This window comes from Marmota flaviventris, chromosome 3, assembly GCF_047511675.1.
Source record: "Marmota flaviventris isolate mMarFla1 chromosome 3, mMarFla1.hap1, whole genome shotgun sequence".
NCBI lineage: Eukaryota > Metazoa > Chordata > Mammalia > Rodentia > Sciuridae > Marmota > Marmota flaviventris.
The window spans coordinates 116,825,050-116,851,922 of NC_092500.1; the positions used below are offsets into that span (position 1 = coordinate 116,825,050).

General features: G+C 41.4%; 1 protein-coding gene across 2 annotated transcripts; it reads right to left on the reverse strand.

Moving 5' to 3' along the window:
- Nucleotides 1-1,670: 1,670 nt before the first annotated feature.
- On the reverse strand, nucleotides 1,671-11,487 carry Pex26 (peroxisomal biogenesis factor 26). Of its 2 annotated transcripts, XM_071610262.1 has the most exons (6): nucleotides 11,382-11,487; nucleotides 10,907-11,275; nucleotides 9,281-9,421; nucleotides 8,547-8,842; nucleotides 6,926-7,072; nucleotides 1,671-4,677 (listed from the first exon to the last, which is right to left on the reverse strand). In XM_071610262.1, the coding sequence occupies exons 2-6, from the start codon at nucleotides 11,170-11,172 to the stop codon at nucleotides 4,574-4,576; spliced, it is 954 nt and encodes a 317-aa protein (XP_071466363.1). In that variant the 5' UTR covers nucleotides 11,173-11,275; nucleotides 11,382-11,487; the 3' UTR covers nucleotides 1,671-4,573. The 2 variants fall into 2 exon arrangements, with proteins under 2 accessions (XP_071466363.1, XP_027806940.2); XM_027951139.2 differs by having other exon boundaries at nucleotides 10,907-11,487.
- Between the last annotated feature and the right edge of the window lie 15,386 nt (nucleotides 11,488-26,873).

The following is a 26,873-nucleotide window of genomic DNA, read 5'->3' on the forward strand; positions in this document are numbered from 1 at the left end:
CACCCATGGCCTTTAATTTAGCTTCTTTCCAGCCCTAAATACTAGTTTCCAAAGGGAGAGAAGCAAAAGGGCCCTACATTTTTTTAGTAAACACTCCAAGTAGTATAGTTCTAACAATGTGCTAGGGCAGGGTAGGGAGGCCAACCTTGGCCAGATTGCATGCAGCTGCTTAACTAAGGCCAAGGTAAAATCAGTAGAATTACAACCACACCTTTGAGCAGCTGAGGTCAAAGTCTATTAACCCTGAGGTTAATGCAAGGAGAGGAAAGCAAGGGTGAGGTTCTTGGTAGTACCCTATTTGCAGTCAGATCAGGACTTCTTTCTGCTATTTCTTCTGGCTGTTCTAACCAGGTGGGAAGGACAGATTGAGTGCAGATTTTTTTGGGGGGGGGGGTACATTGCATGTTCAGAGTGTGAAAAGCCCTTCCCGAACCCAATGCAGTTTGGGTAGTTATTGGGCAGGTAGAGCAGCCTGCTTTGTGTTTGCAGAGAAGTAACAATAAAAATGTATGAGAGATGTCGGCAAACTTAAAAGGAAAAGGTAGCTACTTGGAAGGCAAAGGCAGAAGGATCACTTGAACCCAGGAGTTCAAAACCAGCCTGGGCAACATAGTAAGACCTATCTCTACAATTAGAAAAAAACAGAAAAGGGATAGGCTCTGTGATCCTAGCCCACAATGAAATAATACTTAGCAGTGAAGAATTAAGAAGTTCTACATGTGCTGACAGGGAACAAAGATCCCGAATTCAGTTTAAAAAAAGTTGTGTGTAAGGGTGTAGTATACTATCATTTGTTTAAGAGAAAGAGAAACTTAACATCTGAGACTATGTCTGGAAAAAGAAACAGACTCAAAGCAGTGGTTGCCTCTGGGCAGGAAATGGGGGATTCAGAATGAACAGGGTAGAAAAATAAACTTTCCTTTCCATAAATTTTGTACCTTTTTGCATTCTATACCGTATGTATAAAATTCTATATGGTCTTCATATACATACATGCAGATACTTACATGCAAGAGTGGGGATCACTTGCATGAGGCCATGAAGTGACATTCTTTCTGATCACCTTTTTAGAAGAATTTTACATCCTCTTCCAGGTACTAGCTATTCTGCTGCCTACCCACCTCCACCCCATGATTTCCCACAGTAGCCTAATTTTTCTTCTCCACTATACTCCATCCTCTCAGACCCCCATACCCCTGTTAACCACCACTGAAGTGAAAAATCTTTCTCCCATGTTGCATTCCTTCAGAACCCTACAGAACTAACCAGCTAACTCTAGCTAAATTTTCCCCTTTTGGATATATCTGCCTATAATGAACTTTATACTAGCAGTGACAGTGAGGATTTGGAGAGCAAGTGAGAACACCAGGCCCAAGAGTTGAGAGACCTGACTCTTATTGAGGCTCTGTGACTTGGAGCAAATGGCTTTACCTTTCTGGGTCTAAATTTCTTTAGCTAAAAAAGAGGGTTATAAGATGTGATCTGCCACTGAGGCTCTTTCCACTTCTAATATCCTCCAAATCCCACCATACACTGCACTTCTCTGATCCCCCTCTAAATTGCTGGTGTGTGTTGTATGTGTTGAACAGCACCACCCTAGTGCATGCCACATAGGTCACTTTAAACAGACTAGGAGCCTCAGTTCAAAAAATACAAAGAAACTGATGAAATTAGTTTTAATAGATTTTATTTAATCTAATATGTCCAAAATTATCATTTAAACATGCAATCAACATAAAAAAAATAGTTTTGAGTTTCCGTTTTTTTGTTTTTTTTTAATTTGGTCTTCAAAATCCAGTGTGTATTTTACATAAACAGAATGTCTCAATTTGGACTGGACACATTTCAAATGCTCAAAAGCTACATTTGGCTAATGGCCAAAGTATTGAATAGTGCAAGTTTAGTAAGTCTGACAAGAAAGCCCTCTCTTCACTTGACCTCATTAAGCCCAGAATTGAAGACCCATATGAGCACCTGCCTACATCCATAGTTCCTCACCTGATTAGACAGGTAGCTGCGGCTGTACCCAGCAAGCACTGCAGAGTTCAGAACAGAGACCTTAAAGGCCTGCAAGCTGAATGACACTGGGGAGCTTCAGAGAGTGCAAAACAATGAGCTGGGGATAATCAAGTCTTTATGTTCAGGGTTTTCACAACACAAAATTGCACAAACTTACCAAAAGCATGTAGCCCTCTTATGTCACATCAATCCACTCATTAACCCCTCTGAGCACCTTCTCATTTCTAGGCTCCTTGCTGGGCCCTGGGATACAACTGGACCTGGTAACTGCAAACACTCACAAGAGCTCCCCCCTAGGGCAGAATGTGCTAAGTGCTTCCTTATGAACAACCTCTTTACTCATCCAAAAGTCCTTGTGGGATAAGAACTTAAGAAATGAGAGCCTGAGGTTGAGAAAGATAAAAGATTACATAAAGGATCTGAGCCCTACTCTTAAAAACCACCACAGTCACACTCCCCAGCCTCAAACAGCTCAGCACACCAGAAGCAATGAGGAATTATGCAACTATAGGTCATGACTGCACAAGGGATAACAAGGGGAAAAAAAGAAAAAAGAAAAAAAGGCCTGGAAGCAGGAGGGCTTGGGGAAGGATTCCTAGAGGCTCCCTGGAACATGACTAGAAAGTTGAGGAGCTCCCCAGACAGAGAACAAATACAGGGCCTTCCAGCAGGAGCATCAAGCTACAGAGGCCTGAGGAAACCCTGATTGCCTGGTGGTTGGAAGCAGCATGTCTAAGGAATAGAGGCCCCAGACACATGGAGGTATTTCACCGAAACCTACACCTAACAGGCCTTAACAAACATGAAGAATCTGGATTTTATCCTAGGGATCATGGAAACCACTAAAGATTTTCTCTAGGGTTGTGAATGGGACCAGATTTTCATTTTTGAGAAATCATCCTAAGCCAGGTACGTAAGTCCCAGTAACTAAGGAGACTGAAACAGGAGGATCACTTGAGCCCAGGAGTTTAAGGCCAATCTGGGCAAAACAGCAAGACCTCCACCTCAAAAACAAAGAAAAATTTACTCCAAAGGAGGGATCTCACACTTTGCCTGATTCCCTTTGTCTTTCTGGGGTTCTAAGTTCAATTTAAAGGCTATTATACAAAGCATAGATTTGCTTCTTGCAAAGAGTTGGACCATGTCCTAGAGTTTTAGATTTAATTCCAAGGGTCTGTGATGTTTGTTTTCTCTAAAGAGAAGTTGTTAACTCACAAACCCTGAAAATGGACCAACACAAGCTAGTAAGTATCCTTGGCATCAATGTTGACTGGGGTCCCAGTATGGGCAGCTTGCTTGGACTTCGATGAAGAGGCCAGCCCTGGCTGGAAGTTTTCATGATTCTGACATACAGTAGTACTCTACATTTACTTACAAAGAAATGTGTACGATTTTTGTGGCCAAGGAGAAAAAAAAAAAAAAAACTGAAATGTTTCAACTCCTCAATGCCGAGGATCCAGTGTTTCCTCCTCTAAAGCCTATTGTTCACTGGCTTCAAAGACCACATCTTACCTCAGCCCAGCCCCCCACACATTCCTTCCAGCTCACCTGATTACCCAGTTCCATTTTCAGCTCGTCAGCCTCTGAGGCTGACCTACTTTTCAAGCCTACAGAAGCAGAAAAACTTGGGCATTATACAAACGATAGAACATAATTAGGACAGACATGACGGGGAGGATCTGCCACCGCATGTACCAAAGTCACAATGATACAGACAGAATCTGGATAAACAACTATGGGGCAGTTTTCAGGAAGGAGAGAGAAAGTGGCAGGCTGAAAGAGTGGGCAAGGACACTGAATGTAATTGAGCAGGATTTGGCCACTGACATGCTGGAAAAGTGAGCTGAATACCAAGAGGCACCAAGCAAGATCACTTTACCCAGTGATAAAGGCTGAGCGGGCTCACTTTGCTTTCAGTGGTCACCTTGGTGTTCTGAAAGCCATGCCCCATTCCAAGCAGAGAGAGGCCTCAAGACTCAGGAAGCCTTCACACCCACTGCAGGACCGGGGGAACAGTGACTTGATTCACAATTATAACAGGTCTGTGGAGAGAAATAGAGGAGAAAAGAGAGAAGTTCTCTCTGATCTCACTCACTCTAATTAAGGTGCTGCCCTGTAAGAGGATATTCAGAAATAAGTTTTTCAAGGAAGTAAAAGGTCAAGGGTCACTCCACTAGGATGTTTCTGAACTTTTTGCTCTGTCAACACCCTGACCTGGAAGGTCACCCCCTGCCTTTGCCAAGAAAATGGAATGTTTCAGGGACACATTCCCCGTTCCCAAACCCCTTCCTCCCAAGAGGCCTGAGTGTAAGAGGGTGCAGTTCTGACAGCTGTGTGCTCTGGCCCCACTTTGTTTCCACATTCTCCACCAAGGAGAGGCAAAGGGTGCAGAGAGAAGGGCATAAGAGCAGCAAGACAAAGTTCACCCATCCAGAATGTTCCCCCTGGAATGAGGCTCGCCCCAATTACTACAGGGACCTGGCTGGCATCAGGGAAAAGAATATTCTCCTACAAAGGTGGAAAATGAGAGGCCAGGGTGCAGGTGGAAGACTACTCAGTCATGGAGGGGAAGCTGGTAGAGGCGAGCAAACATGGCCTTCCGGATCCGGTGGAAGAGCTGAGCCAGCTGGTAGAGGAAGGGCAGGGAAGAAGGAGACGCTGTAGGAAGAGGGAAAGACTCTGGTAAGTGTCCCTTCTCACACGCCCCTTTTCACTCCACCCATTACTTGGTCCTCAGGAGCTCTGCCACCTGAGGATATGTACTTGGTGCTTCATGGTATTTGCATCTTCTTCAATAATAAGGAATCTCACTTTCTCTGGGATATGGTTTCTCCACTTGAATTACAATGACCTTAAATTTTCTAAGAAAAAGATCTGGATTTAATCTAACTTTTTAATATTAAAAAAACAGGCAACAGTGACTGTCTTTGGAAGAATAATTTGGGGATAATCTTTCACTACATTTTGTACCTTTCTGTACCTTTTAAATTTGAAGCCATATGATAATTTACTATAAAAGTTAATTATACTGAAAATAATATAAAATAAGATCTACCAGGTTTTTTCTTTTCTTTGTTTGAATTACTGATTTAACAGGGAATATACTTTTTTTCTTTGAAAAAAAAATGGGCCTAATACTTGTGAGGCTGAGGTAGGAGGATCATTTATGTCCGGGGATTCAAGGACAGTTTGAGCAACATGGTGAGACCACATATAAAAATGAAAAAAAAAAACAAAACAAGAAAAGAGAAACTTAAAAAATTGTCTGGCGTTAGGGATGGAACCCAGAACTCTGAACATGCTGAGAGCACATGCTGTACCACTGAACTTCACCCTCCACCCTTAAAAAATGTTTTTTGTTTTTAAAGCTACTAATAGTCAACTGTTCTTATATCCTTTCTAGCAGTTCTAACTGTGGTCCACTTGCAGATCCTCTCCTCCTTTAGGCCAAGGCACTTCTGAAGAAGCTCTGAGCAGCAAGTTCAAATGGCCTGCTATCCCCATTCAGATCAGCATTTATGAAACTAAAGGGCTTAGAGGAACCATAAGGAATTTCTAAGTTTTTATGAAGTCTCTGGTACAAAGTAGAAAGTCAAAGGGTAGATAATAAGAAAGAACACAGACTAGCTTTTTTTTTTTTTTTTTTTTTTTTTGTGGTGCCCGGAATTAAATCCAGGGCCTTGCACAAGCTAGGCAAGTGTTCCACCACCAATCTAACATCCCAGCCCTATCCTTACCAGTTTTGAGAGCCACCTAGTGACTTCGTACAGCAAATAGGACTTTCTGGAGGAAATTTCTACTCAGAATACAGCAAAAGGGTTAAAGTCATATAACTTTAAGTCTGAGTTAATAAACAGAGTGGAAATTAGATCATAACTCACAGAAAGTAACAGAAAAAAATAATCTAAACACGTTTGTCTAACCTTGGTCCAGTGTTTATACATCTGAACAGTTAATTCAGGAAATAATCAACGGTGTCCAAAGTATCACTTTCTACTTTGTAGTAAGACAGAAAACAGAATCGTCATCAGAATGTTGAATATTTAAATCAATTATGGGAATTTCTATAAATTGAAATATTATTTAGGCTATTTAAAGCCATGCTTAAAAGAATACTTATGATACATAAAACTGCCTACCATACTACCATATCCATATCTATAGAAAAAGACTGCAAGTTTAACCACTGCAATAGTAAGCATAGGTGATTTTTTTTCTTCTTCTTCTTCTTCTTTATGCTTTTCTCTGTTTTCCACTCCCCTCCCCACTTTAGCAGTAATAGGTACTTAACCCAGGAACACTCTATAACTGAGTCATAGCCCCAGCCTTGTTTTTATTTTTTTAATTTTGGGCAAATTGCTGAGGCTGGTCTGGAATTTGTGATTCTCTTGCCTCAGCTCCTAAGTAGCTGGGATTATGGACATGTACCACTGTGCCTATCTCCACAGTTTTCTAAAATGTAAAAGTATTTCACTTACAATTTAATATTTGTAACATTAACAATTTTATAAACATTAATTAGACATTATACTTAGATTAACACTCTTTTAAATATTCATAATGAAGAAGGTTTGTTTTGTTTTTAATTCTGAGGTGCTAGTCAGATTTCACCCCTAAATAAAGCAGACATCCACATGACTCCATCAGTGTTCAGAACACTCAAATTGCAGAGTGGATTTTCTCCAAACTGCTCCCATAGAGTCTACAGCTAGTCTTTCCTTCCAGGTAAGGCTGACTTCTGCTTAAATCCTCATTGTGGCAGAGGCTTAGGGAACAATGTTGTAGTCCATGGCTCCATCCCCAGCAGGGCTCTGATGGGAGTACAGAAAAGCAACTGTTCCCACAGGCCCAATCACTGTCAAGGACCCCTTCCCCAGGAAGGAGGGTGTGGAATGTTCTCACTTACCTGGATCAAACCTTACCACCAAGAGACAAAGGATCAATGTGGCAAGGAGGCTCTTCTTGAAGGATAGAGAAAGAAAGTAGCTCAGAGCACAGTCCCAAAGCCGACGAAGCAGCATCAGTAGTGACAGGAACTTGTGGGAAAATGAGCCTGGTCAGGGGACAGAGTGTAACTTCAGAGTAAGTTAGGAGGATAGGTTCAGTTCTGAGCTAAATTATAAGAGTTACCTCATGAAGTTATTCAAAAGGAAATTCCAAAAGCTTCGAAAATGTTTTGAGGACAGACTGCATCACCAACTGACTGTCATGTGCAGACAACACCTACTTAGCTGAGTAAACCCAGCATATACGGTGTTTCTTTTAATGGTCTCATTATTTTATAGCCTTATTTATAGCCTGGCTTATGACACATACATAAGAGTAACACAGACCCACAATTCTGACTATTACATTAACACAGTGAAATGAAAGGCACTTAATATATATAGTGAAGAATTCAATAGTCTTGGATTATGAATATAAGCATGAATACTGCCAGCACAAAGGCAAGCGGTATCAGTCCTGAAAGAAGAATCTGGACTTGCCATCAAACATCTCTTCTCACCCTCTCCCTCACAGGAGGTGCAGGGTAGAGGGCCAAGGCAGCCACACATGATCCCTGAAGCCAGCAACCTGCTTGCAAAGAAGTGATTCTACCTCAGCAGGTTGATGCTTTTAAGCACACCAAGAATAATATTTTTGAGAACAGGATTACAGTCTCCTAATTAAACTGAAGGACCTTTGTTAATTAAAAAACAAAACAACAAAAAGACTCCCAGATGAAATTTAGCATAATAAAGAATTTTTCTGCAGAACTGTCTAGAGATGGAATGTGCTGTTTCAGGAGATAATGAATGTTCTATCTTTGCAAGTATTCACACAAAAACTCAAGGAAAGGGAGATGAAAGGATTTAAGGATCAGGGGCAGGGTCTGGAGTACAGGGCCTTTAAATTCTCGTGTAACAGAACAATCCCCACACTCACCTTTGTGTAGGTGATCCTAGAATGATGCTAACTAGAAGCCATTGTGTAAAACTGCATCCAAATGAGCAAGTTAGACCTCAAGAAAATAGAAATACTCAAAAGCTCTAGTTAAGTGAAGGTAGACTGGAATTGGGCAGGAACCAAAAGCTGAAAACAAGTAATACTTACTACATAAAGTCAAGCTACCAAATTATGATGTTAGTTTCTCAGCTATCCTGAGTATATCTCATATTTGTCTGTGTTGGGGCCAGCATTTAAAGGAGGACTGACATCCCACCAGGCTATTATGGTAGAAGCAAGATATCTAATGAGAGGACCTCAAGGAGATGATGACTGATCAGCCCTCAAAAGGAAGGTGACCTTCAGAAGACCAGAATCACAATTCAGAGATCCATAAACCCCAACCCTTTATGGAGAGTCTCATTTCATTGCAAACTTTAGAGGGTCTGGTTGGCTTTTTAGGCAATTCATCAAGTTTCTGTGATTCAAGAGTTATTCATACAAAGAATTGCTCCCAAGGTCTTAGGAAAGCCTTGAAGGACTCAAGATGGAGGCAAAGTCCGCAATTCCACTCTATAGAGACCACAGAGGTATAATCCTACCTTCCTGGTTTAGTTTCTGGACCTCCTGGGAGCTTGAATGTTCCGGTTTCTGCTGTTGCCTCGCTGCATGAATGGTCTGGAGCACTTTTAGTCGCTGCTCCTCACCAAAGGCTGCAGAGCCCATCACAAGCTTTTCAGCCTCCAAAAAGCGGCCCAGAGGCAGCAGCACCCGCTGTAGGTGGAGTTCACACAAAGCTCCATATTCTGGAAGGCGCTGGTTGTCTGGGTCTTGAAGCCAGGAACAGACCACATTCAGCACTGCTCCAGGCTCTTGCATTTTGCTGTATAAAAGAATACTGCATCCCCAAATAATGCAATTCCCCCCACAAAAAAAAGTAGAGTCAGTGCTCCATAGTTGGTTATTTCTCATAACCACTATGCTTCTCCTATCAAACCCCTCCCAAGTCCTCCAGCCATTCCCTATAGAATGCTGACATTGTTAAAGAATTAGGAATTCCTAGGAAGTAGCAAGCAGCTCCTTCAGTTCTATCTACTGGTCATCCCACCTCACTCCTATTCCCTATCTCCTCTTCTTCTTTTCCTCTATCCCAGTCCTAAAATCCCCCTTTCTCATCCTTTACTGCTATTTTGAGGTCTGACAAAAGCAGGGAGGATTAGCTTTGGAGGGAAATGGTTAGGGAAGGAGAAAGAAGAAGTATTAGATCCAGATTCAGGAGAGAAGAGAAAAATCCTCTTGTTCCAGTACTGATCTAGTGCCAGCAAAAAGGACCTACCACAGCTCCAGGATTTTCGGGGGTAGCTTTTCAGGGACCTGGTAATATTGAAGGACCCAGGAGAGGACTTCCCGCCACCGATCCATTTCTGCCAGGGCCTGGATCCCCACAATACACAGAGAACATTTCACCTCCAAGTAGCTGTCAGCAGAAAGACCAATTCTGGTTTAGAAGTAGTTCCCCTTCAATTCCATTTCCACCTACACCCTGGGACTATTCTCCTGCTCCCAACTTAACAGCCATTTACCTCTCCCATCCCAATCATCCTGGGGGATTCACAACTGGTCTCATGGGTGGTCCTCCCTGCCCTTCATTACTTTATAGAGGGAAATCAGCTATTGCCCAACATGCATCTTTGTATGGAGGTGAAATCAAGTTTGAATTAACATAAAGGGTATCCTGAGGGGAAAATATCAAGGTTCAACACAGACATGTGTATCTAAAGAAAGCTGGAACTAAGTGTATGCTTAGTGAAGAAATGGGCTTGGAGCAAAGCTTTTGGCTACATATAGGTTTAGGAACTCCACAACTGGACTCTGAGAACTACCTAGTAAAGTACCTCCAGATGTCCAGAAGCAAAGCCTTCAACATTCACTATAACAAACTCTCTTGCTCCCTAAAAGCACAACCAGAGTTCCACACTTTATCCTTCTCTGAGGTCAGCTTTGACTTTCTACCCTCCAAGTGTGCCCTAACCCAAATTTACAATCCATAGAGAAATGGTGCCCTTAACTGCCAGAGTAGGCTGTGGGATTAGAAAGAACAATGTAGAACCAAGATCTTCTCCAGATTAATTCTTTTTTTTATTATTATTATTTTTTTTATTTTGGAGAGAGGGAGGGAGGGAGAAAGGGAGGGGGAGAGAGAGAGGGAGGGAGGGAGAGAGAGAGAGGGAGGGAAGGAGAGGGAGGGAGGGGGAGGGGGAGAGGGAGGGGGGGAGAGAGAGAGAGAGAGAGAGAGAGAGAGAATATCTTTTTTGTAGATGGACACAACACAATGCCTTTTTTTATTTTTTTAATGTGGTGCTGAGAATCGAACAGGGTCCCGCCCATGCTAGGCGAGCGCTCTACTGCTGAGCCACAATCCCAGCCCCAGATTAATTCTTTATTCCAATCCTTCAACAGGACCAGAACACTACTCCTGCTTTGACACCCCCCCACCACCACCATTTCCAAGATCAGCCACGGTCTGGGGTGAACAATTGTGGGATGGGGGCTGGGAGTACCTAAAGAAGGATTTCCTGCTTAGTGAACCAGCTAACTGTTGAACACCTGATACACATTCAACCTCCCCACCATGCCATTATACGCTGGAACCAGGAGTAAGGATTGCCAATAGGTTCGGTTACACCACCGCATCTTCATTATGCAGTGCCTCAGTTTCTTCCTCTGTAGCATGGGCCCAAGATGCACAAACATGAAAGCCAGATGTGCAATTTGGGAGGGAGGGAGAAAGGAAGGAAGGGAGGGAGGGAGGGTGGAAGGAAGGGAGGGAGGAAAGCCAGATGTTATATTTGGGAGGGAGGGAGGGAGGAAGGAAGGGAGGAAGGAAGGAAGGAAAAGAAATCCTGCAACTTTTGAGTCCCTCCCCAAGAGCACCCAGAATAGAATCGAACCCAGCACGTACGTGACCTCGGGCTCTTCTGCCAAGGAGTCGTTGGCCAGGCTCTGCCAGGCCCGCTCGCAGGTCTCCAGTGCCGCGCGGAAGTCTAGGTGCACCACCAGGAGGTCGGCAGCCTCCTCCAGCAGATGCACTGAGGGAGACGCTGCCGGGACCAAGCGCGCGGGCTCGCTGCTCCGCAAGGGGGCCCCGAGCCCCTTAAGAGGGGCTGCAGAGGTCGAGATGTCGCTCTTCATCGCCAGCCTCGGCTCAAAGCCTGTCTCCTCAAACATCAGAAGGACCGCCTCTCCCGAGACTCCGCGATATCCTAGGTCTGCCTGGGAGAGGAGGGGGAAGTCTTCCTTCCCTTCCCCACAACCTGTCCGAAGGTCGATTCTGGAGAAGGAAGAGGAGGGGGCAAGACAAAAGCTCGCCAACAGCCTGGCACTCTGAGAACCAGTCTACACGTCAGGTTTGCAGAATTGCTGCATCTATGGAATACCTGGCCTTATTAACTCCGGAGAGCTCTCCCGGCTAACAGAGCCCGGCAGCAGCTGCATGGGGCAGCGAGGGCCGACATCTTTGACGGTCGTGTGGACACGCGCCTGCTCCGGACTCCGGGACTCTGGGAGTTGTAGTCTCCAGTGCTCGACTAAACCGCCCTCTAGAAACGGGGAAAAGATTGTACTACAACTCCCACCACGCCGCGCACCAGCTGTCACGGTCCTGGGAGAAAACATCTGCGCCCAGGGGTTGAGAAATAAGGGCAAATGGACTACTAGCAAAACCACAGCAGTCTTGGGAGGTACCCTCGCTAGCCAGTTTAGGCAGAGGCGAAACGGAAGAAATTCCATTAACGGAGGCGGAGCGACCTGCACGCTTCTAACTCTTGAGTTTCTCCTGGGGTGGCAAATAGAACTGCTGGAGGAAGTCTAGGAAAATTACTGAAAGAAAACAGCAAAGCTGGCCGCTTTTTCAGAATATATTCAGCCTTCTCAAACCTACCTCACAGTTCATTCAATGTTTTAAATGGGCCTGACATTGTACAACACGCTTTGTGTGCGATCGTTTAATTCTTCCCTCCCCGTTTTACAGGTGAGGACATTGGACCCTACTTAAATAATTTGCTGAAGGTCACACAACTAGGAAGTAACAGAAATACTGTCAAAGTAAGGCACTTTGGGTAGATGGCATGTGTTTAACCACTGTCGGTTCTTCAGAAGCCGAACTGAGTCTATACTTTCTATTCAGGGGATGCAGTCATCACACAAACAAGCTAGGTAAGTTCCTTGAACCCTTGTTGCCCACATAATTTAAGTATGTGGTGAAAATCAAAGTCATGCGGTGTGTAATGCAATTTACAATGAAATGCTAAGACCAGAAAAGGTATTTGATAAATCGCAGCTATAATAACTATCTAATCTGAATAGTTACACAAATTACATCTATTATTATAGTATGTGTTTCACCAAGGCTTTGCCTAACCTCCCACATTTATACTAGAACCTCTTGGCTTCAGTTTCTCCCCGGTTTTCTACCTTCTGAACGCTCTCCAAAGCGTCCCTAGAATCATTTGCTCCCCTATTGATTAGATCAGACAGGCCAGGCACAGGGTAAGTGCTTGCTCACATGTATATTTCCTTCCTCTGTCACTGAGTATAGACTTATCCATCTTCTGGGTTTACAGCTCTCTGCAGAAAGGTAATAAGGCAGAAACATCAAGTCCATCAGACTCAGGAAAAAGAAGTGTGGACACTGTGACCATATAAAATGCCACAAATATAAATATTCCACAAATATTTTCTGAATACATACTAGGTGGCAGGCACTGTTCTAGGCCCTGAGGATCCCACAGTGAACAAAAGAAACAAAAATGTCTCTTTTACTTAGCTTACACCATCATGGAAGAAAAAAACAAAAAAGAAATAAATAAGGTTGGGAGTATAGCTCAGTGGTAGAGCACTTGACTAACACATGCAAGAGCCTGGGTTCCATCCCCAGCGAGAGAAAGAAAAAAAGGGAGGAAAGAAGAAAGGGAGAGGAAAGAATAATATCAAATGGTGGTATATGAAAAGGAGAAATAAATGAAATAGAGAGGAGAGAATGGAAGTGATAACAGTGGGGAGGTAAAAAATGGTATCTGCATTTAATTTCATTTTTTAATAGTAAATTCAGGGGTGAGGACACAATAGAAAGAAAATATGTCCCTTGTGCTCAGCAATAGTCCCTATCATTGGAGTCACTATTCATTTTGGAACACTGCCCTAGAACCAACAAATTCTCAGCGTTTTTGTGAGTAGTCCTTCTTCCTCACCAGGCAATATTCATTCCCCCACAGCAAACTTTAGAGAAAAAGTAGAGATGCCTAGAAAGTGTGAGTCACTCTAAGACTGAGCATGCCAAAATGTTTAATCAGCTCTGCCTCAGACTTAACATTAAATCATGAAGATTGTAGGTAATAATATAATTAGTAGGCTGGAACTACAAAAACAAACAACAACAAAAACAGCCACACCAAACCAGAACTGTTTCTCAGAACTGAATTCTGCCATGAAAAAACAGGAAAGCAGAAAGAGCAGCAGAAAATAGACCTGAGTGGACCTTCGCAAGATGAAGCTGGTGCAACCACATCCTGCAGGCATACCACTTTTAGAGGACTGCTGCCCAGAAAAGTCCTTCCTTCATCTCTAGCAAATTTCTTGGTGTTCCAAATTTGTCCAGGAGATGGCAGCACAGCCTTAAAAGAAGCAGATTTGCCAGAAATAAATTTATTTAGTGGTGACTAAGCCAGAATAGAGGTCAAGATATTTAAAGAGGGAATGGGGAGTGCTCAAAATCATATAAAAATAAGATTGTGTTCCATTTGTGTGTTTCACCCAATTTTCAACTAAATATACAGGGCTTCACAGTAGTTTGTATGTAATCATCTGACCTTTGCAGTTTATGCCCATAAATTGATTTTTCAACACACAACCACGATACACCATCTCCTTTATATGAGTGTACTCAGAATTTCTAGAGCTAAGACACAAAAATCTTAAAGAGAAGTGAAAGAAATCTATCTGTGGGAGTGTGAACAGGTATTATATATTACACCTACCCAGCTAACCTTCTTTCTGACTCAGGGATCATGATGCAACCAACCCATCCTTCTCTCATTTTTTTATCCTTGGAATAAAACAAGGAATAGAAATAAGAACTGTTTTCCACTATCTATAAGGCCTGGCTCATGTTAATATTTGTATTGTTGAAATTGTTTCATTTGCAGAGAAAATGGGACACCAACATCCAAATTATGATTCATTCTCAACCCTGTCCAAGCTCTGGAACTTGGTTTTCTTCCTTCTGTTTGGCAAAGTGCTCAGGGCACTTCCTTAGTCTGCAGATTCAGATTTGTTCAACATGCTCCTTTGGTGATGAAGCCATGTGACTTATAGTCACCTGACTTCTCTGTGCCTTATTCTTCTCATCTGAGGAAACTAACACCAACATCTGTCACATAAGGCAGTGGCAAGGGTCAGAAGAGAGCCTGTGACATCCCACTGAATCCCTTACATTTATGAAATCATTCAGATTAATACAAGGTGTAATGTATGGAGGAAAAATAAGGAGCAGGAAGACTCTTATCTACCTTGTTCTGTAATCTTACTTTCTGACCTGGAGTCCAACTCTTGACTCTTCCACATTAAGGTCAGGGATCCCCACACCTGCAGTCAGCCTGGCCTATCTTGCTCCCTCCAAAATGGTTCCACACTTCAGACTAATAAACAGCATCCACAGCTGCTCCCTCAAACCTATCCCACCCAGCCAGAGTCCCTCAGTACAGAGACATCTAAAGCAACACACTGCAAGCAACAGATCATGCCAAGTGTGGACCTTTGGTCAGACATAAGCTAAGGAGATAACTGCGGGCAGGGTGGAGAGAATGTTTCCCAGGTTGGACAAGGGACGTGATTCCCTGGTTCCAGATCTTTGTCAGCTACATAGCATTTTTATGGCTCTTTTTGAAAGCCTGGACTTGGAGTTCAGGGTAAAACTCAATGCTTCCTGTTTTCTCCTCCATTATAGACACAGCAGAACTCTGCTTCTATATCTAAGAAGTAATCATCCTGTAGAGTACTTTACAATAATAATGATAGCTCAATTTATATAGCATGGTATTGGCTAAGTGCCAGGTGCTCTTCTGAATGTTGAACTTTTAACTCATTTTAATTCTCAACAACCCTATGACAAAGGTCCTGATATCGTCCTTATTTTGTAGATGAAGAAACTGAGGTACTGAGAGGTTAAGTAACTTGTCCAAGGTCACACAACATGCCTATGGCAAGGAAGGGCTTAAAACCTAATGGGGCATTTTGGCCCCATAGTTTTTCTTCTTACTGGAACATAACACTTGTCTTATTTGAGCTTGACAGTATACCTGAGAGCAAGGTATTATTGTTATTATCATTATCCCTATTTATTGAAGGAAAACTAAAGCTCAGAAACTCTACCCAAGCTCAAAGCACATGATTTCAATGGCAAAGCTGGAATAATAACTGGAGATTTTCTAGCAGATCATATGCCCAGTGACTATTCAATCCCCAGCACTGCAAACAAACAAACAAAAACAAATCAAGGCTGGAAATATAGCTCAGTGGTAGTGCACTTGCCTAACACGCTCAAGGGTCTGGGTTCCATCCCCAACACTAAAGAGAGAGAGGGGGAAGGACAGAAGGAAGGAAGGAAAGAAAGAGGGAAGGCAGGCAGAAAGGGTAACTAAAGAATCATCAGTCACTCCTCTTCATCTACATTAAAGGTGACTAGGGAGTCCTTCTAAAGAGACCTTCTCTCACCCATCCCAAGAAGATCTGTTTAGCGAAAACTGAACAAATCTTCCTGATTCCAGGCCAAGACTGCTCTTTGGAATGAGTAATGGATACTCTCTAGGGACAGATAATTCGGCCCTAGTTCCAATGTGGAAGGGTGTAAATATTCTCTCTCCTCCCCAGAGTCTTTGCTGTTCTCACCTAAATCAACTGACCACCCCTTCCTTCAAACTCCCAACTGTACTTTGCTTTTTTCATGCCTCTCCTATGGGTCCTTCTCAATTTCCACATTTCCTTTTAATTATTTGATGTCATTCCTCTATTGGACTGTGCCCTTTGGAGGACTGGGATGGGGTCTCACTCATTTCTGCATCCCTGCAAAACAACAGGCAAGCAACGCTCCAGAGGGGGCAGTTTTCCAGAGCTGTTCTGTGCCATTTGGTCTTGACATTCTGGCACCCTTGCTGGAGACCAATGGGAGAAACAGGTTGAAACTGAAAACACACATGCCCTAGATGTTCCAGAAGTTCCAGTCTGCTTCTTATCTACGAGTAATTCTTAATGTCCTTTCTAGCATATTCTTCCTTTATTTCCTTGGCAACAATCTAATAAACCTGTTACTCTGCAAGAATTTTGAAGCTAGAAAGAGCTTTATCACATTAGTCAAGGAGACTGAGACTCCACCCAGCAGCTGCTTCTGAAACAGACTAAGAATGACACCAGATGGAACACTAAAGTGTTAATAAAGAGGAAAATAGGTGTCACAGCTTTTTTTTTTTTTTTTTTTTTTTTGGTTCCAAGATTGAACCCAGGGTCCTTTAGCCACTAAGCCCCAGCCCCAGCCCCAGCCCCTTTTTTTATGTTTTATTTTAAGACAGGGTATCACTAACTCCCTATGGCCTTGCTAAATTGCTGAGCCTGGCCTCAAATTTATGATCCTCCTACCTCAGCTTACTGAGTCTCTGGGATTACAGGCATGAGCCATCACATCTGGCTCAGAGCATATTTTTTAACTAATGGCAGTTTTGCTCAGTTCAAAAATTTAGGACTGCTCAGCTCCTACCAAATGGATTTTGTAAAGATCTCTTTCTTTGTAAGTCAGTATGCCAGGAAAATCATCTTTACTGGGATTTACCTGGAACAACTCTAGTAGGTTCTAGTTTGTGTGAACAGCACTCTCTGGAGTTGTGTGGTTTTATACCTGCAACTCCAAGTATGGCAGCCCTAGTTGTTCCTACTCCACAATAACTTTGATGCTTAAGTTTCAGTTCATTGAGTTCTTCCTAGGAACACTCTCAGTTGTTTGTGGTGATTCTGAAGAACGTGCCCATTCCCTCAACCTCAGTCTCTTGTCCTCGGTGAAGATGTGCACCCAACAGAACCAGTTGCATCCAAACACGTGCCGACTTGCCTGTGGAAAGTTCTCTGGAGAGATTGTCCTGCATTGTAAGGCATGCTGCCACCACTCTTCTATTTTGTGTCCTGCTGAGAATCATGTTTTCGCCTGTGTGTCTGGTTCTGAAACATAGCGGGACAGTGGCAGTATATTACAGGTAGGTTCACCACACCCTTTTTCTAGTTCCTCATGACAAAAGCATGGATGAATGGGTGAGTTTACCATTCTCCCTCTGACACCCAGAGTCTAAGGGACTAGAAGGGAAAGAGGTGGAAAAACAAGATTCCCATGTTACCATTGCAAACAAGGAAATTCATGTGTACACAGCCTATGATTGAAACTACCATGTTATTACAGCCATGAAAGAAACAGAGATGAAAGGGCATCTCTTCCTCCTTTCCCAGGGTTTTCTTGAAGGGAACTCCATTCCTCTCTGACTTTTTGTCGTTATGATTTTCACAACTGCTCCCTGTTGCCAGAAACTTCATTTTCTACACCTAAGAAAACATTCTGTGGGGACAAAGGAGCACCCTGCAGGCTCCTCCAATGATTTACCACCTGAGATCTGATTGTTCAGCAGCTGCTGTCTATTGCCTTTTCATTGTTTTTGTGAAAATGATACATACCCAGAGTAAAACAGTCCACATAACAAAAAAGTATAAAGAGATAAGAATCTGAAAACCCACCATTCAAAACGACAGCTTTTAACACATTAATGAATATCCTTCCATAAATTGCAGTCTACATTGCCATTATACTCTATTATGCTACCCTGAAAACTGTCCTTTTTATTTTTCTGTTGGATAATGGTAGTACCCACTATCTAAACAAGAAATAAAATCCTGCTGTTGCTAATAACAATTTACTTGTTAGTGTTCTTTGTAGCCAAAAAACCATTGTGCATCCTTGATCCCATTTTTTTAAAGAGAGAGAGAGAATTTTTTAATATTTTTTTTTTTTAGTTTTTTCGGTGGACACAACATCTTTATTTTATTTTTATGTAGTGCTGAGCGCGCTACCGCTTGATCCACATCCCCAGCCCCAATCCCATATAGTTTTGAAGCTGGAAGAAAAACTCTGGGACATCCAATTTTCTTCTTTGTGTGTTTAATGATAATCATCCCTCCATATGTGCAGTACTTTAAATCTTAAAAAGCATCTTCACAGTGTTTCACAGATTTTTCACCAAAAGAGATGATCAAGAGTAAGATACATGATAAAAGTCACAAAAATATTAATAGTCATAACTACATTTATTGAGCAATGGGTTGTACCAGGCTCTGTTCTAGGTCCAATATATGCATTGTTTCATTTAATCCTCACTACCCCATTTTTAAAGATAATATAACTAAGGCTTATATACTTAAGTAATTTAACCAGATTTCCACAGCTAATCCTCAGTGAATTCAAATCCAGGTGTGTCTGGTTTTAAAAGTTCCTGTTATTAATCACAGCATCATACTGCCTCTTATAACAACTAGTCTTTGTGCAGCATTTTGCAAAACACTCTACCAGATATTGTGATCTCAGTTTCATAGAAGAAGAAACCCATGCCAGAGAGACTAATGGTTTTCTTTAGTCTCAGAGCCAGTATTTTAATCATTCGGATTCTACATCTGCTGCAGTTTCCACCACACTATAGATCTCTTTCCTCCAAATAGAGATATTGAGTATCAAAACTCTCAAGTCTTGGGCTAGGGATATAGCTCAGTGGTAAAGTGCTTGCCAAGCACGCATGAGGTCCTGGGTTCAACCCCCAGTACTGAAAGGGGGAAAAAAAGTCTTAGAAAAGTTCTTATTAAGATCTTTCAAGAGTCCTTCCTACTGCAATGAAATCAGCCTCTTCCTAGGAGCTGAGCTCTCTGTCACATCATACTAGTTGGGGAGAATGAGACAAAGTATGGTAGGCTTAAATCAAGTCCAAGTAGTAGAGATAATACCATGCATCTTATCTGATCATAATGGAATGAAACTGAAAATCAACGATAAAAGAAGGAAGGAAAAATCATGCATCACTTGGATAATGAACAATAGGTTACTGAATGATCAATGGGTTATAGAAGACATCAAGGAGTAAATTAAAAAATTCTTAGAGATAAATGAAAACACAGACACAACATATCGGAATCTATGGGACACATTGAAAGCAGTTCTAAGAGGAAAATTCATTGCTTGGAGTTCATTCCTTAAAAAAAGGAAAAACCAACAAATAAATGATCTCATACTTCATCTCAAAATCCTAGAAAAAGAAGAGCAAAGAAACAGCAAAAGAAGTAGAAGGCAAGAAATAATTAAAATCAGAGCTGAAATTAATGAAATCGAAACAAAAGAAACAATTGAAAAAATTGACAAAACTAAAAGTTGGTTCTTTGAAAAAATAAATAAAATCAACAGACCCTTAGCCATGCTAACGAAGAGAAGAAGAGAGAGGACTCAAATTACTAGCATACGGGATGAAAAAGGCAATATCACAACAGACACTTCAGAAATACAGAAGATAATTAGAAATTATTTTGAATCCTTATACTCCAATAAATTAGAAGAGAGTGAAGGCATCGATAAATTTCTTAAGTCATATGATCTGCCCAGATTGAGTCAGGAGGATATAGACAACCTAAACAGACCAATATCAATTGAGGAAATAGAAGAAACCATCAAAAGACTACCAACTAAGAAAAGCCCAGGACCAGATGGGTATACAGCAGAGTTTTACAAAACCTTTAAAGAGGAACTAATACCAATACTTTTCAAGCTACTTCAGGAAATAGAAAAAGAGGGAGAACTTCCAAATTCATTCTACGAGGCCAACATCACCCTGATTCCTAAACCAGACAAAGACACTTCAAAGAAAGAAAACTACAGACCAATATCTCTAATGAACCTAGATGCAAAAATCCTCAATAAAATTCTGGCGAATCAGATACAAAAACATATCAAAAAAATTGTGCACCATGATCAAGTAGGATTCATCCCTGGGATGCAAGGCTGGTTCAATATACGGAAATCAATAAATGTTATTCACCACATCAATAGACTTAAAAATAAGAACCATATGATCATCTCGATAGATGCGGAAAAAGCATTCGACAAAATACAGCATCCCTTTATGTTCAAAACTCTAGAAAAACTAGGGATAACAGGAACATACCTCAATATTGTAAAAGCAATCTATGCTAAGCCTCAGGCTAGCACCATTCTGAATGGAGAAAAACTGAAGGCATTCCCTCTAAAATCTGGAACAAGACAGGGATGCCCTCTCTCACCACTTCTGTTCAACATAGTTCTCGAAACACTGGCCAGAGCAATTAGACAGAGGAAAGAAATTAAAGGCACAAAAATAGGAAAAGAAGAACTTAAATTATCACTATTTGCAGTGACATGATTCTATATCTAGCAGACCCAAAAGGGTCTACAAAGAAACTATTAGAGCTAATAAATGAATTCAGGAAAGTGGCAGGCTATAAAATCAACACGCATAAATCAAAGGCATTCCTGTATATCAACGACAAATCCTCTGAAATGGAAATGAGGACAACCACTCCATTCACAATATCCTCAAAAAAAATAGAATACTTGGGAATCAACCTAACAAAAGAGGTGAAAGACTTATACAATGAAAACTACAGAACCCTAAAGAGAGAAATAGAAGAAGATCTTAGAAGATGGAAAAATATACCCTGTTCATGGATAGGCAGAACTAACATCATCAAAATGGCGATATTACCAAACGTTCTCTATAGGTTTAATGCAATCCCAATCAAAATCCCAACGGCATTTCTTGTAGAAATAGAGAAAGCAATCATGAAATTCATATGGAAAACTAAAAGACCCAGAATAGCAAAAACAATGCTAAGCAGGAAGTGTGAATCAGGCGGTATAGCGATACCAGACCTCAAACTATACTACAGAGCATTAGTAATAAAAACAGCATGGTACTGGTACCAAAACAGACGGGTGGACCAATGGTACAGAATAGAGGACACAGAAACCAATCCACAAAACTACAACTATCTTATATTTGATAAAGGGTCTAAAAGCATGCAATGGAGGAAGGATAGCATCTTCAACAAATGGTGCTGGGAAAACTGGAAATCCATATGCAACAAAATGAAACTGAATCCCTTTCTCTCGCCATGCACAAAAGTTAATTCAAAATGGATCAAGGAGCTTGATATCAAATCAGAGACACGGCATCTGATAGAAGAAAAAGTTGGCTACGATCTACATACTGTGGGGTCGGGCTCCAAATTCCTCAATAGGACACCCATAGCACAAAAGTTAATAACTAGAATCAACAAATGGGACTTACTCAAACTAAAAAGTTTTTTCTCAGCAAAAGAAACAATAAGAGAGGTAAATAGGGAGCCTACATCCTGGGAACAAATCTTTACTCCTCACACTTCAGATAGAGCCCTAATATCTAGAGTATACAAAGAACTCAAAAAATTAGACAATAAGATAACAAATAACCCAATCAACAAATGGGCCAAGGACCTGAACAGACACTTCTCAGAGGGGGACATACAATCAATCAACAAATACATGAAAAAATGCTCACCATCTCTAGCAGTCAGAGAAATGCAAATCAAAACCACCCTAAGATACCATCTCACTCCAGTAAGATTGGCAGCCATTATGAAGTCAAACAACAAGTGCTGGCGAGGATGTGGGGAAAAGGGTACACTTGTACATTGCTGGTGGGACTGCAAATTGGTGCAGCCAATTTGGAAAGCAGTATGGAGATTTCTTGGAAAGCTGGGAATGGAACCACCATTTGACCCAGCTATTCCCCTTCTAGGTCTATTCCCTAAAGACCTAAAAAGAGCATGCTACAGGGACACTGCTACATCGATGTTCATAGCAGCACAATTCACAATAGCAAGACTGTGGAACCAACCTAGATGCCCTCCAATAGATGAATGGATAAAAAAAATGTGGCATTTATACACAATGGAGTATTACTCTGCATTAAAAAATGACAAAATCATAGAATTTACAGGGAAATGGATGGCATTAGAGCAGATTATGCTAAGTGAAGCTAGCCAATCCCTAAAAAACAAATGCCAAATGTCTTCTTTGATATAAGGAGAGTAACTAAGAACAGAGTAGGGTCGAAAAGCATGAGAAGAAGATTAACATTAAACAGGGATGAGAGGTGGGAGGGAAAGGGAGAGAGAAGGGAAATTGCATGGAAATGGAAGGAGACCCTCAGAGTTATACAAAAGTACATACAAGAGGAAGTGAGGGGAAAGGGAAAAATAATACAAGGGGGACAAATGAATGTCAGTAGAGGGGGCAGAGAGAGAAGGGGGGAGGGGAGGGGAGGGGAGGGGGGATAGTAGAGGATAGGAAAGGCAGCAGAACACAACAGACACTAGTATGGCAATATGTAAATCAATGGATGTGTAACTGATGTGATTCTGCAATCTGTATATGGGGTAAAAATGGGAGCTCATAACCCACTTGAATCAAAGTGTGAAATATGATATATCAAGAACTATGTAATGTTTTGAACAGCCAACAATAAAAAATTTTTAAAAAATGACAAAATCATAGAATTTGCAGGGAAATGGATGGCATTAGAGCAGATTATGCTAAGTAAAGCTAGCCAATCCCTAAAAAACAAATGCCAAATGTCTTCTTTGATATAAGGAGTGTAACTAAGAACAGAGTAGGGACGAAGAGCATGAGAAGAAGATTAACATTAAACTGGGATGAGAGGTGGGAGGGAAAGGGAGAGAGAAGGGAAATTGCATGGAAATGGAAGGAGACCCTCAGGGTTATACAAAATTTCATACAAGAGGAAGTGAGGGGAAAGGGGAAAATAATACAAGGGGGAGAAATGAATGACAGTAGAGGGGGTAGAGAGAGAAGAAGGGAGGGGAGGGGGGGAGGGGGGATAGTAGAGGATAGGAAAGGCAGCAGAATACAACAGACACTAGTATGGCAATATGTAAATCAATGGATGTGTAACTGATGTGATTCTGCAATTTGTATACGGGGTAAAAATGGGAGTTCATAACCCACTTGAATCAAAGTGTGAAATATGATATATCAAGAACTATGTAATGTTTTGAACAACCAACAATAAAAAATTTTAAAAAAAAATTATAGAAAAAAATTGAATGTGTTAAGGATGTATAACATTCATATTCCAAATAAAGCTGTGTCCATCCACATAAAAAAATAAAAATAAAAATAAAAAACTTTGGCTTGGAGCATCAGCATAATTCAGAATTCTACTTTGGAGTTTTAATGTGATCAGATATATTCAGCAACTGATGGTCTATCTGACAAAATAATATGTAATTCATCTATTCAGATTCTGGTGATATTTTAGTTTCTCATTTCTTACAATCTGTATCCAATAAATATAAATTTAAAATTTCAGGGAAGAAAAATACCAATAATAAACTTTTTGTTAACATTTTAAAAAAAAAATCAAGTCCAAGTCATTCCTTCATTGTGAATTTCTTATACCATTGTCATAGGGCACTCTTTTCTTTCAGAGAGGAGGGAGAGTGTGTTTATTCTTGAGGATATGAAACTAGAGATGATGAAAGAAAATAGAAGGAGATGTAGGAAAACAATTTAAACACAGGGTGGAAGATATACAAGGCATTCAACAGCATTTTTTTGACATATAGGCAAAGAGTTGGTTTATGGAAGCCATTAGGCAATCAAAATTAATATTTTACCCTTTAGAGATAACAATTTTTATTTATAAATTGCTCCTTGCTGGAATGAGCTCAAAGCACTTAAAAGATGCTGGCTAATTACCCCACCCAACAAACAATTGCAGCTAGGAAAAGAGAGAGGTAATTATTCCCACTTTACAGTTCAGAAGACTAAGCCACATAAGAGTGGTGCCTTGATCAAAACCAGAGCTGTAAAATAGAAGGCAAGCTTCCTAACAGCACCCCTCCATCTCATTTATACAGGTTTCCTGTTTGCATATATCCTCCTGAGAAAGGACAACCCACTTGCTGGCCACAGAAGAGCATCAGTCACTCTCTTGGAACTACAGCTCCCAGCAGACACTGAGAGGAGACAAGGCTGTGCCCTTAGTGCCCATTCCAAATTCCCAAATATGGAGAAGGTCTGGGTTTTGGAAGAGGAACAAAATGCTTACACTTGAGAGAGAGAGAGAGAGATGAGGTAAGTTTGGAATATTTAACTCTATCACCTAAATGTCTGCCAGGTCTCTGAAATATAGCAGTCAAATTCATGATCTCTTAATAAATCTTTCTAGAATATCTCACTTTTAAAAATCAAGCAATTAATTCAACCAAATACTGTTTTCTCCAGAATTGTGTGTGTAATGACAGAGCAGTTGCAGTTCTAAAAGATCAGATTCCCTTTTTTTTTTTTTTTTTTTTTTTTTTTGAGCCCGAGCAGCTCAGAGAATGATGGTGGTAGTGATGGGAAAGAAACCAAAGTTTCTGATCCAAAGGATAGCAACCCTGGGACTGGGATGACAAGGGTTACTCTTTTTCTGCCTCAGAGGCTGCTAAGCCTGCCTGGTGGGAAAGGCATGAAAAAAGTATTTCCACCAGTCCCATTCTCATTCTTTCAGCAAACATTGATCAAACCACCCCAAGCTAGAGGCACTGGGCTAGAGACTGAGGGGGATGCAAAACCCAGGATAGATATCTGCCCTCAGGAGGCTTACCATGCACGGGGGAGTATAGAAAATAAGACAGATGGAACAGAACTAAGAAAAACACAGACAATGCAAGGCAGTGTATTATGTATGATTTTCATTCACTATTTATTGACTGAGCACCCACCATGTGCCAAGCACTGTTCTAAGCCACTTGGAACACAATGGTGAATACACCAAAAGAGAAAGCTTAGCTTTTCTAGATGTTATTTTCTGTTAGCCCTGATGTCTGGGGGAAAAGTTCTCTAAGCAGAGGGAACAGCCAGCAGGTACAGAGCCTTAAGGTGGAGATGAGCTGAAAGAGGATAAGGGCAAGAGCAGTAGGAAATGAAGCCAGAGAGCTAAGCTAGCGTCAAATCACTCAGGGCCTTATAAGAGCAACAGAAGTGGATTTCACTGTATTTGTTGTAATGGGAAGCCATTGTTTTGCCACCATTCCTTCTTCATACCTACAGCTCCAATCATGAAGTTCATTCTGCCATCTACCGGTCCACTCTGCTCTCTCTGAACCTGAGACTTTGAGCAAATTATTCCTTCTTCTTGGAAGATTTTACTGCTTCTGGACTGGCTAACCCTCCAGAGTTCCATTTAATTAAAACCTCTTCCAAGAAGATTTCCATGAACCTCTTTTCACCTCTCTAATGTAGATTAAGTGCTCCCCAGTCTGTGTCCCTGTAGCATCCTGTACTTACCTGAATTGCAGCCCGCTAATCACTAGTTTACTGAAATACATTCCTACTAAATCATTATTAACTCCTTTGGAGTTCAGCTGTGGCAATTTATTTCTGTATTTCCAACTCCTAACCCAGGGAGGCAATCTGTGAATATTCCTTGAATGAATGAATAATCAGAATACTTTGTCCTAATGAGTCACCAGGTCTCTACCCGTGAGGTAAAATTAAGAAGGGGCCCGGGTTGTGGCTCAGTGGTAGAGCGCTTGCCTAGCATGCATGAGGCACTAGGTTTGATCCCCAGCACCACATACAAAATAAACAAATAAAATAAAGGTATTGTGTCCACCTATAACTAAAAAAATATTTTTTAAAAAAAAAGAAGAAGAAGAAGAAGAAGAAGTAAGGCAGTGGTCTCAATTCTCCAGGCCACCTATAGGTCTTACAAAACATTGACTTCTCCTTTCATGCTCTCAAGTACCACCGCCCCCCATCCTCTACCCCACCTAGTCCTCACCACCGTGTCTTGTAACCCTCTGCCCTGAGGCTTCTCACGGTTGTGTCTTTGGCTGAAGGAGCACTAAGTCTCTCTGGATTACCAAAAAGAGTCTGTCCTTTTATGCAGTATCCTAAAGCAGGTCTCTACCTGTGAGGTAAAATTAAGCACCCTTTACAAACTGTTGGATCAGACTCCATCCCCATCTACCCAAGCCCCCATCTGATGTGAGGAGAGAATACAAAACCTGAGAGAGGGTATTGAGGTGAGAAATGAATTAAGTTTGAAAAATAGCATTTGTACCAACAAAGTAGAAAAAAGGAGAATATCAGTATTTAGCTGGAAGACTTGATGGAACTCTGCCCATACTAGGGGTTCTTTCGGGCAGATTCGGGAAATAAAACTAGAAGAAAAGAAATTCACTGCCGACAAGAACCTCCTTGATTCACTCAGTGTTTGATTAGATTTCCACTATAAGGGTTGTCTACTCAAAGTCAGGGTTGGAGTAAGTGTGAGACCACTGAAAGCCATTCCTGCCTTGGAAATCCATACCAAAGGTCAGATGTAGCCTTCCAGACTCAAGTTCCATGGGAGCTATTTGGATCTGCAGTAAATTAACTAGTCCCAGCAGAATGGGAAAGTGCCACTCCTGAAGGAAGCAATTCACTAGATCAGGATGCCTAAGGCTATACTGCAGAGTCCCTTTGCATCCCAGAACAATGGCCTTCAGTGTGCAAGATACTCTGGGTTAAGTGGATAATCTCAGCAGTTCAGAGCCCATCAGCAGAGAGGGCAGGGCTAGGACTCTCAGATAAAACCACTGAGGTTTCTAAACTTCCTGGTGTAGCAACAGCTCCTTCCACCATTTCTAACTTCCAGCTACTATTCACTGGAAGAAGACTATGATCAGGCTTAATATTTATTTTACTTTTGTCATTTTCTTTCTTTCTTTTTTTCTTT

Bases quoted from the DNA above. Each gene is read 5' to 3' on its own strand.
- Pex26 (XM_071610262.1), bottom strand. From the start codon at position 11,172: ATGTTTGAGGAGACAGGCTTTGAGCCGAGGCTGGCGATGAAGAGCGAC. The intron at 9,422-10,906 runs GTACGTGCTGGG...TTCTGCTGACAG, and splicing joins GCAGAAGAGCCCGAGGTCAC to CTACTTGGAGGTGAAATGTT. The intron at 8,843-9,280 runs GTAGGTCCTTTT...TTGGGGATGCAG, and splicing joins CCGAAAATCCTGGAGCTGTG to TATTCTTTTATACAGCAAAA.